Below are 19976 nucleotides of genomic sequence, written 5' to 3' on the forward strand. Positions count from 1 at the left end.
AAAATTTATTTGCAGTCAAGGAACAGGCAGAAAGGGTGAGAAGGGAACAGGGCTGTCTTAGCAATGCATGTGGGTGCAGCCACATATTTTCCCAGCACAATTCCACATCTAAGCACATGGTGTTTTTGTGTAACACACCCATGAAAGTGCATTTGGACTTACCAGTGCATGGAAGGATGAGACAGAGAAAATGCCGAGCCTCCCCAGTGCCAATTTTGAAGGACGACTGGCAGCAGCCAAAAGGCTCTTTGGGTTTGGGAGCTCCCCACCTTGCAAACTGGATAGGTAACATCGCATTCGGAAAAGGTCCATGTTAAATTTTTCCAGGTTCTGTTCCCATTGCTGGATCTGTTTAGATATAAAAAGGGACAATTAAATGGGGGAAAAATAACTTTGTGGGCTGCACTGAAAATTCGAGCTCTTCCCCAAACCCATAGTAAATTGCTTTCATCTGGTAGTATATGGATTAGATTAGTTATTCCCTGCCAAAACACATTCAGTCATATTGTGTTACATCAACCCAAAAGATGACTTGAAATAAAACAAAGCTGGTGGTCTTAAACACATACTGACAAGATGAACATACCATGAACTTTGGGTAGTTTGATAGCCACAAAAACAGTTACATAAAAACACAACCCTGTGGTTCACAAAGGCCCTTTCTTTTTTTTCCCCTCTTTCTTCCCTCCCATCATCCCCTCCTTTCTGAAAATTAGTCTTGGATTTTTAAGCTTAGACTGTGTAGCTGGCTGGCTGAAAGCAAAGTAGCGCAGCTACTCTAACAAACTGTGCAAAGCAAAGTAGTTCCAGTGGTAGGTTCTGTTCATTCTCTATTACCATTCTACGGCTCCTCTAACTGTAAACAGGGGACAATACTCATGCTTCTTGCTCTGACTAATAAGGTAAGACATTATTACACCCAGGCAAACTGCAAATAACAGCTATATAGACTCAATACAAACCACTGGACCAAAAGCAGGAATGTAAACACGCTTAATTTTAATTCTAAAACATATCTAGCACAGGTACATGAAGATGTGACAACTTAATCCAGTTTCAATGTAAAATTAGGAAAGTGAAGAATCAAATATTTACTAGGCAAAGCTCTGAATCAAGGTTTAGATGACAGATTTTAAGTATTTGTGTAGATAAACACTAATTTAAACAAACATATTCACACTCATTTAAAACATACACACTTATTTAAACACATATTCTTATGCACAGCACCTAAGTCAAATTTTGCTCTTCATTTCCCCAACTTACATACTGGTAGTTGTAGCAAAAATCTGCCCTGCAGGTTGTACAATGAACGTACCACATACATTAATACCAATACGTAGTACAAATAAAAAAGGCAGCAAGCACATTGATACAGCAGAGGCAGAAAAGGCATGTCCATTAGGTCAAGGTACACCAAGATTGTGTGCTGAAATCCCCTGACAATACTCATCTTCCAATGTCAGCTCCAGTCACTGCACGCTGCATGTTCCACAGGTGGTTTAGGGCTGTGGAGAAAGTTCATCACGTTTTCTCTAACGAGCGTTGGCTTTTTCTGGAGCACCTGCCTGCACGTGCACAGGACGTTATCACCTCACACTGAGATTAGCCAAGGCTGGGACAAGCACCTTTGTGACTCAGGAAACAAGCTGACAAATATAAAACCCTCAAGTGTACTATGCCCTTTAGGCTCATTTAGAAGTAAAATCAGTTCAGTTTCTTTATAATGCTGCCAAATATTTCAAGAATTAAACCAGTATTTTGCCACTTTACTTTCAAGAATGAAGAAGCAAACAATGAAAAGGCGAAATAGGCCCTGTTAACAAAACAGTGCTAAGGTCTGTGCTATGACCGATAGAGACCTCAGCCAGCCCAGCTTCCTTACACATGTGCTCACAAATTGTGGCATCAGTTACTTTTGGAAGTAAGAGGTAAATCTTATTCGTTGAGTAGGGTGAAGAAATGGAAGACAATATACCATTTTGCACAGGTATGAATGCAAAATTGTAATTTACAGTACACTTAAAAAATCTTTCAAAGAGTGACTATTAAAAGCAAAAGAGAATTTACAAAAGCTTATCATGACATCAATTCTCAGAAGTCTAGTGAAAATGGACAGAGACATACATATAATGAAGATGCTTTGTCTAATCTCTCATCACAGACATTTGAAACATGCATCCTCTGCACTCCAGAAAGAATAATCTTTTTTTTCCTCGGGTTTATTTGAAAATTTCCCCCTTTTTTTTTGCTTTCTTTGTGCTCTCAGGCACTTCTCACAGAGCATTTTTCTGCTTGCCAGTACTTTACGCATGGGACAACTCCAATACAAGATTGCGAGATGAGCTCTTTCTCTGTGTCAACATCCCACCAGAATGAAAACATAGTTGTCAGCTTTTCACAAAGCCAAAAGCTACAAGCTCAGGTAATGTCTTTCCCTTTGAGATGACACCTCTGTGGGTACAGAGCCAAGACAACTTTTAATAGCTCAGGAACAGAGCAAGTCTTGTTCTGGGCACTGCTGGAGTGGAGCATCCTGTCCTCATTGAACACAGGCTGAGTATCTTAGACCTTCTTCAAAATCCCCATTAAATATTTGCATGAAGTTGTATTTTAAAATAAAGATAATCTAAGAAGGGGGAGTGGGGTACAACATGGGGGCATTCTGAAGAAATTAAATTACAGTGTTCCTAGTCACACAGGATACTAGCTAATCAGCTCCAAAAGCATCAGTAATCACAATGTTACATTTAATGGCATTACTAAAAGCTGTAGGCAAGGAATTTCTGGGATTGTCTTGTAGTCTTATCAAAACCAGGGATGTCTGGAACCAATTGGAGACCATGAACCAATACCAGCTGCTATTTGTCTGAGCCTTTTAAACTATGATAATTCTTCCTAGAGATTTATATTCTTGAACACTAAAAGGGAGAAGCACACAAATAAAAAAGTAACAACTTCAAAGCACAGTATGACCTGGTCCACCAAGTTAATTTACAGCCTGCAGACTCGCTGCTGCAATCCCTATTCTGCTATTGTGTGAGGCAAATCTCTGCCCCACGTGGGAGGACTACCCGAAAGAAGGCTCAAGGACTTAACTTCATCATGCACAGACAAAATGGCCCTTTTGAAATCTGCTCGAAAGCAAACAGGAAAAAGTGGATGCATCAGACAGCTGTGGGAGCAGGAATGGGCGACAAAGGCTAACAGCAGCATGAAATGAGTCCAAAAAGAGATAAGCAATATGGCCCGAAGTGAGGCATACCAAGCAAGTGAGCACACATGAAACGTGAAAGCATTAAAGGGTTTTTCCAGAGGAAAGGGAGGATGTCATTGTCAGTCCAGGCAAATGTTAAGCAAGGATTTCTCGGTTTAGTGGCAGCATGAAAGAGCTTGGGAGAAAGGCAAGGGAGGGGCCACCCAAATAAATGTATTGAACCTACTAGGATACTCTAAGAGTGGAAGGAAGCTGTGGTAGAGAGATAGAAAAGAATAAAATGTGGGAAGCCTTGAGAATTATTTAGCCTGGGCCACCAGGAGAAATCATGCAAGGAAGCCTGGTGCAAGGACAAGACAGTAATTATGTGAGGGGATAGGCTTTTGCATCAAAGACCTAGTGCAGGAACGAGTTAACACACAAAGGAACATCAGCATGGTACTGGCAGTACTTGCAGTAATGATCATTTTCAAAACATAAACAGTCAATTCTTCTCCAGGTTAGTGAAAAATCTGTTCAGACACTAAGAAACAATTGCAAATTAACTACGTTTTAAGTCACGCACACAGAGGAGCTAAACGAAGTTGTTTGAAAGAAGGTCTCTCTCAGGTCAATAAACCTGCTAGGTTTTCTACAGCTAAACTTTAAAGTGGGAGCTTGGGAAAAGCAAGGGATAAATATACAGACCAATGGCTCCTAGTAGGTGATTTGGTGATCCATAGTTCCTACATGCTCTACAGTTCTGTCTGCAGGTAATATTTACAGTGGCACCAGCACCTCAGCTGGAAGAGGTTTAGCTGAGGTGAAAGCGAAGGCCTCAACAGTCCCAGCAAAGGCAGTGTGGCTCAGGGATGGCCCCTGGCCCCTCGTCCTTCGTACACTACAGTGCAACCAGTATCTTTTGGGAGGCTGAGAAGAACTGCCTCGTTTACAATCATGTTTTCTGTACAAAATAAAAAGAGCTCAGTATAATAAAACCCAAACCAGTGTGTGAATGCTGTAAAGCTGGGTCAGAAATGACACCATATCAACTCAATGTAACAATGCTTCAAGGACCTAGAAGAAGGATGGAAAAAGCTTTTTGTTATCAGCTCACCTGATAACAAAACACCAACTTTTCACTTGGCTCCTATTCAAAGCAGCACAAAAGAGAAGATGCACAGGAAGGAGGGCCTTCTCTCAAAGCTAAGCCTTCAAAATTTATTTTATTTAGTAGTAGTTCTTATACCATGCAGCAGCACAAGGGCCTTGCTGACACAATTCACTATCTATAGCAATAAAAATTCTCAGTTTTTCCCTACACAATATCTTATTTCCAGATGGAAAGTGTCGCTGGAAGCTGATGTAGGGAACTCTGTGGATTGAGAAGAAACTTCTGCTACAGTTTTATATGTACAGCTTTTCAACCACATTACAAACAACACCAAACTCTTCGCATTCCAGTCCCTGGTTCTCAGACACAATTCATATTGTATCCATCTGGAAAAATGAGTCACTTGGTTTCTGGGGACAAGGAACAGATTTTTATTGTCATTACTTCCTAAAGAGAACTTGAAGAAGCAAAAACATCACTCTTCCAGAAATTCCATTACTTTAAAAACACTACTATCATAACTTTTACTTTAAAGAAATAAAAAAGGCATTGTAAAAGAGTACAACACTCATGTTCAATTAGCGACACTTTATTCTTCATTCTTCATGGTGACTTAAAAAAGGTTAAGAAATCTTCCTGAAATAACAAGACAATGAAGTTTTTTTACAATAAATGTCATCTTTCTAGTTGCACTGGAAGAATAGAATTTTCATAATTTTTAACCAAAATAGAAAGAGGAAGTCTTATTCCCAACACCACTGATAGCACACAAGTACACACACATGTGCCCAATTTACTTCTTGTTGATAATCCGATTGAAATTGGTGGTACCACATGTATGTCTATAGCTAGGGATGTAAGTAAGGAAGCCACTGAATTTTACTACCCAGCTGCCCCTCCCCAAAACCCAGACCACCAGCCCTTTCTGCACACGCTTCCCCACCAGCTCCATTGTATGAGATAATGCTATATAGCTCCACATTCATTTTTCATTATTTTATGCTAAATCTTTGCAAAACAAAGAGGGAAATTCACTCATCTGTAAAACAGTAACAACAGTGCAGAGAGAATGGAGATGAACTTCCCCAACTTTCTGTCTGCCTACTCACTTCACTCTCAGTCTACTACTACTTTAGAGAAATATTTTGCTAATGGTGTAGGGAAGGACCATCCTTACTGAAGAGTAACACCTAGAAAGAAGCTGAACTGACCTCTCAAAAAGCAGAGCTCTACTTTAGCCAGTTCAAAGACCACACAAATTGAAGAGCTGTCCTAGTAGGCTTGGACAATGGGGTTTTTTTAGTTTAAGAAGATATGGAAGAATGAAAAGTTACTATGTATTGAGATTCCAGTTGAATTTGTTTGCAGCAATGCTGGCATGTGCTAGCAAAGTTCCCCAAAAAGACTCTCTTTGAGTGTTGTTGAGAATTTGGATCTCAATGTCAGAAAATATTTCATCAGATGCTTTATAGAAAGTTAAGACGTGAAATTTGGGCTTTGTGGAGCCTGAAGAATAAATCCCCAGCCCTATTTCAATCGTCTTCCCTCAAATGTGAGAGAAAAGATAAAGAGTCAAGTAAATTTTAAAAACAAAGAAATTAAGTTACGCTCTTTGTAAAAAGCTGAAGACCACTACAGCGAAAGGAAGAAAGACGAAAGGTACTATTGGATTTAATGACTATCCAGAATAAACAGATCAGCATCTTACTGATCCCTTCATTTTTTTTATGACAACAGACTTTTAGGTGGAGAACACACAAAAACTTACAAAAAAAGTATCTCCAAGCATGTGCCTGTTCTTCTCATTTATGCTTCACCATTTCAGTGCCTACAAGTAAATACACATGCTCCTAACCCTCTGAAAAGTTAAGAATCATATGCAGAGAAAATATGAATCACATCAGAAACCTCTGAAGAGCTTGGAAAACATGATTACACCAACATATTAAAATTTGAAGACAAAACTCCATAATGCTTTCAAGCAACTATTAATCATACTATTGTTCTAAAGTGAGACATCAGGATAGACTTACGTACCAAGTACATAAACAATTACACCCAGGGCTGCAGTGCCCTCTCTTGCAAGATAGATTTTCCACCCCATTAAAACCAGTTCTGCAGGCAGAGGCAGCTCCACTTCTGACTTAATGTCCAATATTTTGCTAAAAGAGCTCTGAAAAAATGCTAGAAGTCCCTTTCACTAACAGTTCGACAGGGTTCCATACGCAAAGCAAACACTGGTTTCTCTAACAGGTTAAACATCTAGGAAAACTAGAAATTTTTTAGAGAAAGGCTTCAAAATTCATCTCATCACCAGGAGATTTTCAAACTTGCTACCTTTTAGCCTAATTATCTGCACTTTAGGGGAGAAGTTACATGTTGGGATAATACCATCACACACAATGTATTTATTTCACACAGTAATAAAAACCTACGTGGCTCTAGGTGGCACGTGCAGACTTGAGATTTCCAGCCACACTGCCAGGGGCTGCTGTATCTACGCTGCTCTTGCAGATGTTTCATTGATCTCTTCTAAACTGACTAGCATTACCCATAGTTACCATTTGCTTTTAAACACTTACAAAGTCTATTATTTTTATTATAGTTATTGGGCCAGTAAACCCCGATAGAGAGAATCCCTCATGTAAGCCACAAGCCTGAAAACCCTTCCCAACCAGTTGGATAGCATCAAGTCCATAAAACAACAATTTCTCTAGAAAAACGTTTTCTTTGTCTTTTATGTTTGTTTGTTTGCACTTCTGTTTAGCACTGGTTTTATCAATTGATTGCCTTCAAATTCAAAAAATTTACCAGATAGCGTCAAATGAGCTTCCCTAGTCCATTTGCTGGACACCAAAAAGAAGCACATGTAATTATATCAAAATACCTATAGCAACTTTAGAAGTTTCCTTACTGCAACTGCCCTTCAGGTGGTGGTACAAGGAAAGGTTTTGCTTGCTTGTAAAGCCCTGAGAATTATTAAGTCTTCAGCAGAGAAGTATGGATTTTAAGTCTATACAGAAGTGAAAGAAAAGAGCAAGTTGACGTTTGGTGGTTGCTTTTCTGAGGAAGAGGAAGGAAAAGGAGAAGGGCTATAGAAATCAGAGCTTCCACGATAATAGCCCAGTGAAAATAAGTCTTTCTACGCAAAAAACCACCACAGTCCTTCTGAAGTCAATCACACTATTTGTGCTGGCTTCCCAAAATAAATCACCAGTGAAAATTTCCAGCACAGGATGCACGGCATGCTTATGAAATACAGTATTGGCAATGCTGTGTACTTCAGCATGAAGGAATAATATCTGCCACATGACTGAAACACCATCAAATTTACACGAAACCAAAACCAGAATTTATATTCTCTTGTTACTCAAAATAGGCAAAAGACAACTAAACAACCACAGTTACTAAACAACTACAGCTACATATACGCAAACTATTCCCTCAGGAATAACGTTTTCTCAAAATCATTAACTTACTAAGCATATTAAGAATTCTCAGTTACTACATCAAGATTTTCTTTTTTTCTTTGCAAAAGCCAATCTGAGACAACAAAATAGAAGACTAAGCAACCCGGTTATCTATCGACTTTTCTCTGAAGTGACTTCGCCAGCAGACCTTAGGCAATTGTAAGGAGCGATTTTAAAGAGATCAAAGGGATCAAGAAAGGAGAAAAGTCTTGCTATAAATTTATTCTTTGCTAACTAGTGGATGTTTGCAATGATCCATTTCATTCTTTGTGTCAATGGTCTGCCCCCATTCAATGTTCTGAGACACACATAGACAGAAGATTAACACGAATAAATCTTCTGCACCCCTAGAGATGGGTTTCAGTTCTACAGAATGAAGCCAGCTTCTCCCAGAGCTGAAAAACAATGAAGGTTCTTCAAGGACAGAACATCTAATTAGCAGATATTAAGATAGATCATTAATACACTTCATCTAACTCCAAATGAAATGCTAACAGGAATATCTGATGAGGGAGGGATAAATTAAGTTAATATACATCAGGATTTTTCCTCAGTGCATCATGTTACAAGCACTAGACAGCTATAGAAATCTGTATATTCTCTAGGTCTGAAAGCCTACTGCAATAAAAGAATGCTAAGCATTTTTCCTCCTCCATTCACCTCACTCAGCTCTGGACCATGAAATAAAGTGACCTGGAAATAAATTATGAACATCTGAGCACTTAAAGGGCTTATGAACATCTGCACTACAAACCCCTACACAAACCTGCATGTTATTTGAACTCTGCTCATACAGCTTCAGACCCAAGTGTGCCACAACAGCTTGGCAGTGGAGTCAGTACCAGTCAGTCTGCTATTCATTAAGTCCAAGCCAGTAGAGTAAGAAATTTAAATATTATAAGCATCAAATCCCTGAAACTATGAGTGTTTCGCTAACTAAAAAAACCTAATTATGCTGTATTGGTTCAAAGGGAATAAACTTCATTTGCTACTCAAGGGGCCATAATATGCAGCATGAAGTACTGACAGAGGAATAGTTACTCTGACTGGAAAGGCAGGTAGAGATGGGCTCTCCAATGGTCTCCAAGACCAGTCAATCAGTTCAAATTATCAGAAGTCTTCTGTAACTGGCCTAATAAAAGTAAAGATACAGCAACCTCAGTCCACAGACTTCTTTAGGCTAAACTACTAGATAAGTTTAGTGCACACAAAGCCATGGGTAGTGAGGTCTTTGCCTGAACACTAACCATGTCTAAATAACTAAAGCATCTTTTGCCAGTTACTACCTGCAAAACTGGGGGCATGGGCAAGACAACAACACTGCAAAATGTACTTCCATAAAGTATCCCTGGAGTGATTCCTGGTTCACATGCTGGAAGTGAGAGCAGAGTAAGGCTTCATGCTTGTTCACCACCACACATACAATCAGGTGATCATTAGTTATGGCTAAATTTCAGCTGGAAGCACAGGGTTTTGTCTGCCACTATGCAAATAAAGTTGGAGGAAGGACTAAGTATTCTTCACATCCTGTCTTAAGGTGCAGAACAGTATTGCCAAGTACCTACTCTTCAATCTCTTCTGCAATACAATAATAAATTATTCACAGAACATACTGTATATTCTGTGGTATGCAATGTAACAGCTAGATATTATTAACATAAAACAGTGAAAATTAATTGCATTTTCACACAAGAGAAAAGAAATAGCTTTGTGCTCATAAAACAGACCAGTCTGATGCTCGGCTTTGAGGAGCCTACCTTCTGCACTGCTCTGGATTGCTGTAGAAACCTGGCAATAATTACAACCACTGTGCCAGCTATGCCCAAGACAACTACTCTCAGGCCTAGAAAGCACAAACAGAGACCAAAGCAAGAAGTAATGATAAATATAAAAAAATTGTTTCCAGTACCTGATTTTCTATGGCCTTTCTGTTTTTTGGATCGCTAACAATTGAGAGCTGCAACTCTGCCATCTTTTTCATTTTGCCATCCATGTCAATCTTCTGGAAGAGACTCTTGGTTTGATTTTTCAGCAGCCTGACAGTGTCCTCTTTCCCAAGTTTCTTTGCAAAGAGCGAAGCACAGGCTGAATGTATGGCAGTAACCCAGTTTTCCAGATCCGTCTGGCTTGTCGCCTGCAAAACCAATCAATGGTGCAACATTATGAGCAGATAAGAGGGAAAAAAAAAATCAACAGCTCTAGGACCTGAAGTGCTTGATGGGTTCACTGTCATCTTAGGTACTTTATCTAGACCAAGTGAAATAAGGTTTTCTTTAGAACTGTGTAAACAAAAGAAGTGTAAGATTTTCCTGCACTCCATCATGACTTGTCTCCAACCTTCAGTTTCTGCTTCTTAGACCTGTGAGGTCTGAAAGCCTCAGGAGCACAAGAGCCACAGAAGCTGTGGGAAAGATGTGACTTGCATTTTTCATCCCTCCAGATAATGAAAAGTAAACCCTACCAGATATCAAAGACAAACCTTCACTGCTGTGACAGCAGAGAAGATTTTATACGTGAGATTCTGAAGCAGGTATTTGCTTATTGAAAAAGTGCCAAGTTAGTGGAGAGGCAAAATCAAGGTAAAGAGAATGCAATCCGCACAAAGTATCTCTGGAGACACGTACAAGTGTGCCTATGAATCAACATGTTTCTATGCAGGCAGTTCCACATAATACTGTTCTTAACATTTACAGTGGTGCACTTGAGCAGCCCAGGTATTTTGATTATTTTTAGCTCTCTTTCTTGAGCATCTTGCTCAAGCAAAGTCTCTGTGGCCAGCAGATTCAGGGTTGAGCACACTATTCTGTAAGGGTGGAATGCTAATAGACATGAAAAAATTTGATAACAAATTGATTTTTTAGAAGCTTGTCATCAACCAGGTACCCAGAGATTTGTGCAGATTTGTGATCCTTGTTCTTTTTGTTTCTGAACCACAAACGACTGAGCCAAGTGGTGTAATACCTGAAGTCGTATCACATATTTAATATTATAATAGTGTAATGCAACAGTGCAATTGTGCTATTATTTTAAGTCAAAGGCACAAGTATGATGTGTGTGTGCATGTATAACATATAACAATCTTATACATATATGTGTGGAGTCACATCCTAAAATGGAAACAACCACAAAGTTATGCATGCATCCTGTTACCTGAAATAAGTAGACATCTCCAAAAGAATTGCTGAGACAGAACACATTTTCTTTCTTGGGATCTTCTGGAACAGACTGAACTATACTGTCTTCTGCAAACAGGGCGTATCGAGGCAAACTGCTCTGCTCCACTGAATTCCTTCCATAGGTCTCATAAAACAGTAGAGTACAACCTTTTGCAGTTCAGAGGGACAAAAAAACATAAGGAGACAGTAAGTCATCGATTTCCCAACATTATATTAATATTTTTGTGAATTAAGACACCCTTCAGAGACAGGGAACAGCAGTTCTACTCCTCTTCCAAAACAGAAAAAATTGGAAGATCTGCACAGAAAAATAGGCAAAGTTAATGATGAATTTGCCAATGAAAAGTTGAACCAGACATCTGATAGGGACACAACAAACATCTATGGACTTAATAAATAAATCAGAACACCTCAATATGGAAGCATCCATGGATCAGGGTAGGCAGGAGTTTGAGTAATCTGGTCTAGTGAAAGATGTCCCTGCCAGTGGCAGGAGTTTGGCTAAAGATTCTTTCTGATCCACAATATTCCATCAATAAACTCAGCCTATTAAAATGTTAAAGCATGTAGAAGAGATTAACTTCTGCTTAGTTAAATCAGCTTTTGTGGTTTTTTTATTAAATTGAACCAACTCTCTTGTAACAGCCACTTAAGAAATCTTTGTATTTGTTGAAAATATTTGCAGAATCTTTTTTCTACAACATGCTTAGTGACTAAACTTCTCAAATTTAAACCCAATTTCCTTGAATCTAGCTGAAAATTGAAGACTCAGACAATTCTGAGTAATTTAAAACAGTTTAAAGGGGCTGAGTTTGAGCATGTTCAGTCTTGGAAATAGTGTTAAATTTAAGGTACGAAGCTTGCATCCAGAAAACAAATTTCATCCTTGATGATGAAAATCCCGAGTGTAACAAGTGGAATTACTTCTGGAGGACAGTGGAGGAGACTTGATCCCAGCAGAGGACACTTGATCCTAGCCCACAGCAATATGACTACAGTGCCATGTTGCCTTTGGCGGTGAAGCTGGCTCATCCCTGACAGCTTTTTCTTCCTGCCTCATGCTGTAACCCACGGTCCTCTGAGACGCACCAATTTGCCCGTTCAAGGGGTCATGGACTGAACTGCACTTCTAAAATACCATTACAAAGGGAAACAGATATCAGAGATCTCTGATCTAATCACCTGTTGACTGAAAATTTTTTAGAGTAAGGAATCTAATACCTAGAAATACCTCTATACTACATAAGTGCACCTTTTCCTATTACTGTCCGAAGTGACTGGCAGAATATTTTGGGTAAGAACAAGTCCTATAGATTTGGTCTTATCTTTTCCGTTGGGCAGCCCTCACTTTATCTTCTTTATGCCACTGAAACACTTGGGGATCTCTGCAGTTGGAAAAAAGGACGCAGTTTGTCACACTCTGCATATCAGAAATTGCATTTGAACACAACAGGGCAAACTAAACCAGCAAAACCAAGTCTTCTCTTGTATTCAGCAGCAGCAGCAACATACAACCACTTCCACTTCTGCATTTTAGGAAAGTGCATACTAAGTTCTGTTTTAAACTCCCATATTTCTCCTATTTGCTCTAATTGAAGATAAGTCATGTTTTATCCTGAGAGTTTATATGTACATAAATAAAATATTTTGGAGGCCATGCATGTAGCCTTGGGTGTATGGCACCCCAGGTATATATTTGGGTCAAGTCCAGTGATCCCTGGAAGCAGCTAGTTTCGTAAGCCCTGTCAGACCCACTGGGACAGATTATTGTCTAAGTATTTTAATTAAAACTTGAACTGAAGGGGGAAGGCAACGAGAAAGCAACTTCCCTTGTTAAAGTAAACTAATTGGACAGGACAGATGGAAAAGAGAGTTCCTCTTGGTACACGGTTACTATTCAGGGTCAGGTCGTGGTGGCCCTGAAAGTGGAGCAGAGGCCTCAGGACATGTATACTTTTAAGTCTGGCAGGTAACCAGATGGTTATAAGCCTTCTGCATATTTATAATTAAACACATCTCAACAGAGTGCAAAGAAACATGCTGTTCTCCATTTACATATGTGGCTATTTTAAGTCATGCTTTAAAATATCTTGGCTATTTAAACTTCAAGAACAAATTAAATACAGATTTATTCAAAAACCTGTATAAAGAGAACCAAAGCAAGTGCCTGGATCTTGATATAGCATATTATGAAAACAGAAGTATGCCTTGATATCCAGACAGGCAAGTTTATTTTGGCATCAGAAGTCTCCACAGGACAATAAAGGTAAGAGATCGAGGAAATGAGGAACGTATATTCAAAACAGCTAACAAAGTGGAAGAGACGTCTTACCATGAATGCAGCCATATCAACCACTGAAGTACAAAGCACTGTATCTAACACTTATAATGTTAGAAGTTAATAAAGCTTTTTACAAAGGATTTTATTATTCCTTTTTTGTGTCTGTGGAAATTCAGGTAGGAACTTGTTCAAGGTCACCAATAAGCCAATTTTATAGCAAAAAAATGAACATGAAGCACCTGAATTCCTTGCCAGAGCCTTATTATCCCAAAAATGCACAAACTGTATGTAACATATTTCAGTTTAGAGTTTTGACAGGATTCTTTAGAAACTGAATTTTAAAAGAGGCAGATCAAACTATAGTCATACTCCATAACACAAACACACACAATAAGAGGGTGGAATTCAGGTACAGTTTCTGCCTTTGTATACACTGCTTGTAAGCATGAATCATGCTATCTGATGATTAGGGCAAGTGATTTAAACTGTTAAGCCTGCCTACATTTTGATCCTTTGATAACAAGTCTCTGAATTATTAGGCAGAATTGCCTCATTCTAGCAAGTTTGCTTCTTTTAAATCAGCACTATCAAGGACAACATTACCAGCACTTGCTGTTTGCTGTTCATTTTTCTTCAGGTCTACACCCATGCACTATTTTTAAAAGGGCAACCTGTGGGAAAGTTTTTATTTTCTCTCCTCTAGTTCCAGACATGATAGGAAATTATCAAGTTTGACCATTTCCTTAGTCATTAACTTAGTATTATATTTACTGAAAGGCAAATCCTTTGGATGCAATTCAGATTTTAAAAAAAGGCCTATGAACTCACCCATTAAATTTCCCTTCCTCCCCACAATAGATGTCATTTTCCTTCTCACACTTTCTGACACCCATACACTTCTTACAGCACCCTCTGAGCCATTAATGGAGCACAACAATCACACCTGCAGCAGACCCTTTGAGCAGATTCCCTTCCCATGGGGCTGTTTCCACAACAGAAGCAGTTGCAGGAGATGGGAAGCTGGGCATGCCAAAAGCCAGAAGGGGTATTGCTGGGAGCGGGGAAGGTGAAAGACCACCCAGGGAAAGGAGGGAGACCTGCAAGTCCTGGGAATGGACTATGCCTTGGGCACCACAGGGCTTCCCCTGCTGCTGCTTCAGCTCCCTCTGCTCTGAATCATACACTTGTCTGTATAAATGCTCTGGCACAGGGAGTTCACCTCTTCATTATATTGCCACCTAAAGCGCTAGAAATGAATTAAATGTTTTTACATTAACCTACCTCATCTTTAAGCAAATTTCATAGCAGAGCCTAAGGAACTGTGTGTCTGTAACAAGGACATCAGCGACTTCTCCCGACCCTTAAATTTTGGTTCAATTTGGTCTTTGACCTCCAAACATCCAAAAGAATCTTTTAAGTCCCCAATCTCATGTGAATACACAAACTAGGAAGTCAGACAAAACAACTCCCACTATGGCATGAAACACAAGGCTGCACACACAATCCCAAAGACATTGAGCAGCACCTCAGTTCAGTGGGCTGCTTAGGCCCATGCTTCTCTTTAAGTGGTCAGTAGACCTTTTAAAGTTAGGTGTGATTTTCTGATCCCCTTAAACCCACTAACAGAAGCCAGCATGCGTGAAATGCTGCTGAGACACGATGGAAAGAACTGCTGCTGCCAAGGTGAGGGATCAACGTGGTAGCTTACCTTTGAGTGTGACCCAGTACTGCTTCCACTTCCGTCGTGCGACCAGCTCCAGCTTCTTCTCCTTCTGCAGGGTCACCAAGGGTTTGAAGAACAGCCACCCTGCCTTGCGTACCACTCCTTGCTCTTTCTCATACAACAAATCCAGCTGCTCCAAGGAACTAAGGGACTCACCACTGGAGTCTTCTGTTTCTGACGAGGTCTCTGTATTCTCCAAGTTCATCCTGCTCATCTCCAGCTCTCGCATGAAGTTCTCATAAATGTTCTGCCTCAAGGCATCACTGCTGACTGCGTTGGTGGACTCGCTTCTCTGCGACAGGACATGACTGGAGCCAGGAGACCACAGTAAATTAGAGAGCTGTGATGGTGCCAGGGTGTCCGTATTGAAGTTGTCCATTCTGCTGTCAAAGTATTCACTCCCATCTTTACACTTTGGCTCCTGTGCATAAAAGGAATTTATCTGCAATCAGTCACCAGAGCTACGATCAGAAGACACGCCTGATTTGTGAATTAAATTTGTTTCATGTTTAGCCACTTCCAGTTCCTTCATCTTTTCACCATTACCTCATAGCCTTTGCCTCAGCCACTGACTCCACCACTGCTACCATCCAGTTTTTTTCAGCAGAACCCCATTAAACCCTAACCACTAAGTCTGAGTACTTTGGTAATTCCAGCACCTTCGAGTAATCTCAAATTTCAGTAGAAACTACTGGCTGAAACCTGAGGTACTCCAGGAGACAACTACATCCTCCATCTGAAACCCAGGCACCATGGCTTACATCTGTCTGAGTACAAAGCAGGAACAGCATCATGACGGGCTTTTTATTATTATAGGGTTTTCGATACTTTGGTGCTATCACATTTGTGCAAGGTGGCTAGGTTTAGCTTGAGCACAACAAGGCTGATTTTAACCTCCACTTTCTATTTGTCATATAAACTGTGCTTAACCAACAAAAAAAAGGTCAAAAGTTGAGAATATTCTAAGGTTGTTATTATTGATCAAGTGACTAAAATCTAATCTAAACCAATATGTGATTTAAAAAAAGACACGCTTGCTGACTGGCATAAATCCAGTCTCCACACTGCAGAGCTGTGTATTTTCTGAGTTGCTGGGAACACCCTGAGAACTTGATCATCCCATCAAGCACTGACAGGCCTTTCTCCTAATTGCACTGTGCAACTTCATCCCTTGGATTGAGAGGGCTGGCCAATTTTATTGGAAATAATCAGGCCCGATGGTATGACTTCAACTTTGCCTTTGATATGGATGCTAGAGCAGGCACATTTCTTGCCACTGCTTGTCAACGTGGGACTTTGTTGGCAGATTGGACCTTTTCTCTCTTAAGTCTTTCCAAGTACTGTCCTAGCTCTCCCAGGCTCCAGGGATGGACAGGGATTTTCCTACTACCCAAGACAGAGCTCCTTGCACCACTACCTTCACTGTTGAGAACCACACCACCCATCCTAAGAAGCCATTTATTGTCTTCTGAACTCAAGCGTTGCCAATGCTATTTAAAGAAAGCATGATTTAAGAACATAAAACACAAAAGACAGGTTGGCTTTTGCAGTAAAAGTGAGAGGGAAGAAAAAAGAAGAGATTGCAGTAAACTATTCAAGAAGTGAAGCTATTACCCTCAGTAATAATAAAGCCATTATACTTTCAAGTTTAGACTGTCTCTCTAAAAGCATTTATTTTCTCACAGACTACTGTACTAAGAACAAAGTAAATAAACATTGGTCTCCTGTGAGCTGTTCTCACCAGCAGCTGAAAACAACTACTTTTTTGTTTCTTTGCTTCTTACTTGATGCTCTTCAAAACTGCAGCGGAAAAGCTGTGCTGCGTTTTGATAGCATCAGGACCTCTGGTGTGCAGCCAAGACTGGGATTGTATACCCTCCCAGGCAATGCCAGGCAAACCACTTTTCCAGCAGCAGGACACTACTGGCTGTGGCCTCACAAAAGCCAATTTGAACTGAAACCCACATTCCCTTATAGTACATTGAACTTCAAGCCTGGCTTCTCAGATCACTGCCTGGTGATCCAATTCTCCTGGTAAAAGAACACCGTCCTCAAATCTTCTTGCAGAGTGTTAATCAGTGTTGTCCAAGAGTAACTCCCTAAACATCAATAGTTTAGTTGGTTTTTAAATGGTAAAGGGAGGAAGATCAGCACATGGAGTGCCAAACCAGGATATAATCCTGCATGTAATGGATTTATGCCACAAGCAACTGTAGAACATGGATCATACAACTGTGCTGGCGATCTGCATTCCAGGGGGAAACTGAAAGCTTTCTCCACCCTTGTTTTAATTACTATCACTGTACTTGTGTGCCAAAATCCAGCTTTTTAATTGGCTATTCTCCAGGAACTGCTAGTGTCCCCTAGAAAACATCAGTATAAAGCTTATTAAGAATATGTATTTCTTTCAGTCCCAAAGCACTAGAAAGAGACACAACACAGGGCAAATACATAGAAGGAGTCTGTTGTGAAGAGCCACCACTGGAACAACAAACATTAATGAAAAGGGTGGGATGCAACCTGTCAATGACCAGCCACTACCCAAATCCTATGTTTTCTCCTCACACACAGAAAGGGTAGGAATGAGGAAGTACCAGAGCAGAGAAAATGGACAAAGAATCCAAAATTAATATATACACTTCACCAGGACAACATCACTTGTACTTTTCTTTCCTTAAAGAACTGAATTGGCAGTCAGGCAGTCTGTTGGTCCTTGCAAAGGCTGTCATTGTAGCAGTATCTGCCACCACTGAAAAAGTTTAACCTAAGTTTTACTCCAGGTGGTTTTCCTGCCAAGCAACTTTATGCTGGTTTTTGCTCTGTTGAATCTAGTGATGATAGAGAACTATCACTGTTTCTGCTCAGCTGCATTCAAGAAAATCTCTCAATCTTTGAGATAGTGCAAAAGATAAATTGGCTAAGATACCAATTAGACAAAGTGACACAGCAATAATTAGCAGTAAAGAATAGCACAGGAAACAATGCAGCCTACTACAGTCATTAGGACCCAAGCTAAAAGGAGAATCTAATACCAATTTTCAAGTCAAGTAAAGAGGTACACTCAATATACTTTTCTTTTAAATTCTCTTTACACCCCACATCAGGGCTCTGCCATATAAAGTCAGAAAATTTCAGACATGATTCCTGAAGTGAGGCTATTTTACTTAATTGAAGAACCTTCCTTCAGTAGCTCTTTCTGGTGGCTGGATTTTCATTTTACAGAGCATTTGCTAATTTTCTCCATGTTAAAGAGTTACACAGTTTACATCACCATCTTTAGCAGTATCTGGCTGTGCAGCAAGTCTGTCTAAATTCTGTCCACAGGCCTCACATACATCACACAAACCTTTCGGCTCCCACACAGTGTATTGTGATACAGCATCAACCCAGTGCCATTTCAGCATGAATTAAACTAAATGAAGATGTGTGCTTCAGTAGAGTACCAGTGATGCATTGAGGGAACACTTTAGGACACCCTAATGCAAGGAAAGCTACGTCATGGAAAAGATGACTGCAAGTCTTGATGCACAACCATTATTAGAAAGGCAAGCTCAATTCCAGGATACATCAGATCAATTCAGACATAAGAAAACATCTAAGTAACTGGACAGGGCATAGCCAAGGACTTCTCTTAAATATCCCATATGCAAATCCTTTTGTGGATGATTTAAAACAGGTGCGGAGGAAGGGTGCTGGAATGAAAAGGAAACAGACTTCCAATCTTAACACAGGAGACCAAGAAGTGTCTGCATAGTCCCACAAATGCAGGCCAAGAAAAGATACCACCTCCCTTTAAATAAATCATAACAGGTTAAAAAATAGGAAAGAATAACTAATGTAGCAGGCAATACTGACATCAGAACAAACTGGCTGTTTACATTTACTCTGCCAATTAGCAAGCATTGAGTAAGAGGGCCTGGAAAGAGGCTTCAAGATGGAGAAAAGCCTACCTGTGTTTAAGCTGCAATTTGTTCACAAAGGGGATTAAACTCCACTGCCTTTCTAGTGTCAAGGATCTGGCCTCAACATTCCAAGCCTGTGCCTCCTAGGCCTGTGTTCCCATGAAGCATGGCTTTGGCTGATTTGCTTCCACTGGGGCAGCTGGGGGGACCCACCACCGGCACTTAGGCCCACTTATAGGGAAATATTCCAGCTTTCACCTACGTTCAGCCCAAGTGACTCACAGTCAGTCATTACTAATGTACGGAGGAAGGCACGCGTTGTTCAGAGTAGAGCACAGATGCTGCCTTCGACGAGATGAAGTCTCACAAACAGGGACCAACCGTCTGACAGATCAGAACCATGCATGACACTTCTGGGTTTTTAAGCTGAAGGACCTGGTAAAGAGTATAAGCATTGCCAAACTACAACACAGCAACCCCCAGAAGAGATGGCAGGTTACTCAAAGTGTGAAAGATTAAAAGGAACCAATCAAGCCACACAAGGAACTGCTAAACTATAAAGCATTCACTACCTCCCTCTTGCCCTTCCTGTCGCTGGATACTTGTCTGATTAAAATCAATGACTAACCACTTCCTATGCTTTTTTCTAAGAAACCACCATTTTTGGAGCTAGGGCTGTTTTCCTTCTACCAGAATCTGATTCAAACTTGATGCAATCTCACCAGCCAAATTTCCTTGCTGTGTCTGAAGTCAGTTCACTGCATAGTGAATTCAAAACAGCTATGAATTGTGCACCACAAATGCCATTCTGAAAATGTCATAACTAAGTAATACATAGTAAAGGTCTGGGATGCAGAAATCATATGCAGAGCCTGGCAGTAAAATCCAGAACAGCTACAGATGTTGAAATCAGTGAAGAATCCTGGAACACAGCACTGAGGCTCTTCAGTGATTCCAGGTTTTTTTGCCCTCTCTTTCACAACTGAGTAAGAGGTGAAAAAACAGCACCTGATAAAGCACATGAGCACCAACTCGCAAAAGAAGTGATCCAAATAAACAGCTTTCATTTTCATTTCCCAGTTCTGTAGCCCCCAACTAGGATGCACACCAGCAA

The 19976-nt window shown here is 40.2% G+C and overlaps 1 protein-coding gene across 1 annotated transcript in view; it reads right to left on the bottom strand.

The window, feature by feature from the left end:
- TIAM2 (TIAM Rac1 associated GEF 2) overlaps positions 1 to 19976 on the bottom strand; it is an 87815-nt gene that overhangs the window by 64307 nt on the left and 3532 nt on the right. The window contains exons 3-6 of the mRNA XM_082303171.1: positions 14946 to 15381; positions 10931 to 11103; positions 9690 to 9914; positions 163 to 348 (exon numbers count right to left, since the gene is read on the bottom strand). Coding sequence (XP_082159297.1) covers positions 163 to 348; positions 9690 to 9914; positions 10931 to 11103; positions 14946 to 15381 — 1020 coding nt within the window. The remainder of the gene's footprint in view (positions 1 to 162; positions 349 to 9689; positions 9915 to 10930; positions 11104 to 14945; positions 15382 to 19976) is intronic.

This window comes from Coloeus monedula (assembly GCF_965178545.1).
Source record: "Coloeus monedula genome assembly, chromosome: 2".
In the NCBI taxonomy this organism is placed as follows: Eukaryota; Metazoa; Chordata; class Aves; order Passeriformes; family Corvidae; genus Coloeus; species Coloeus monedula.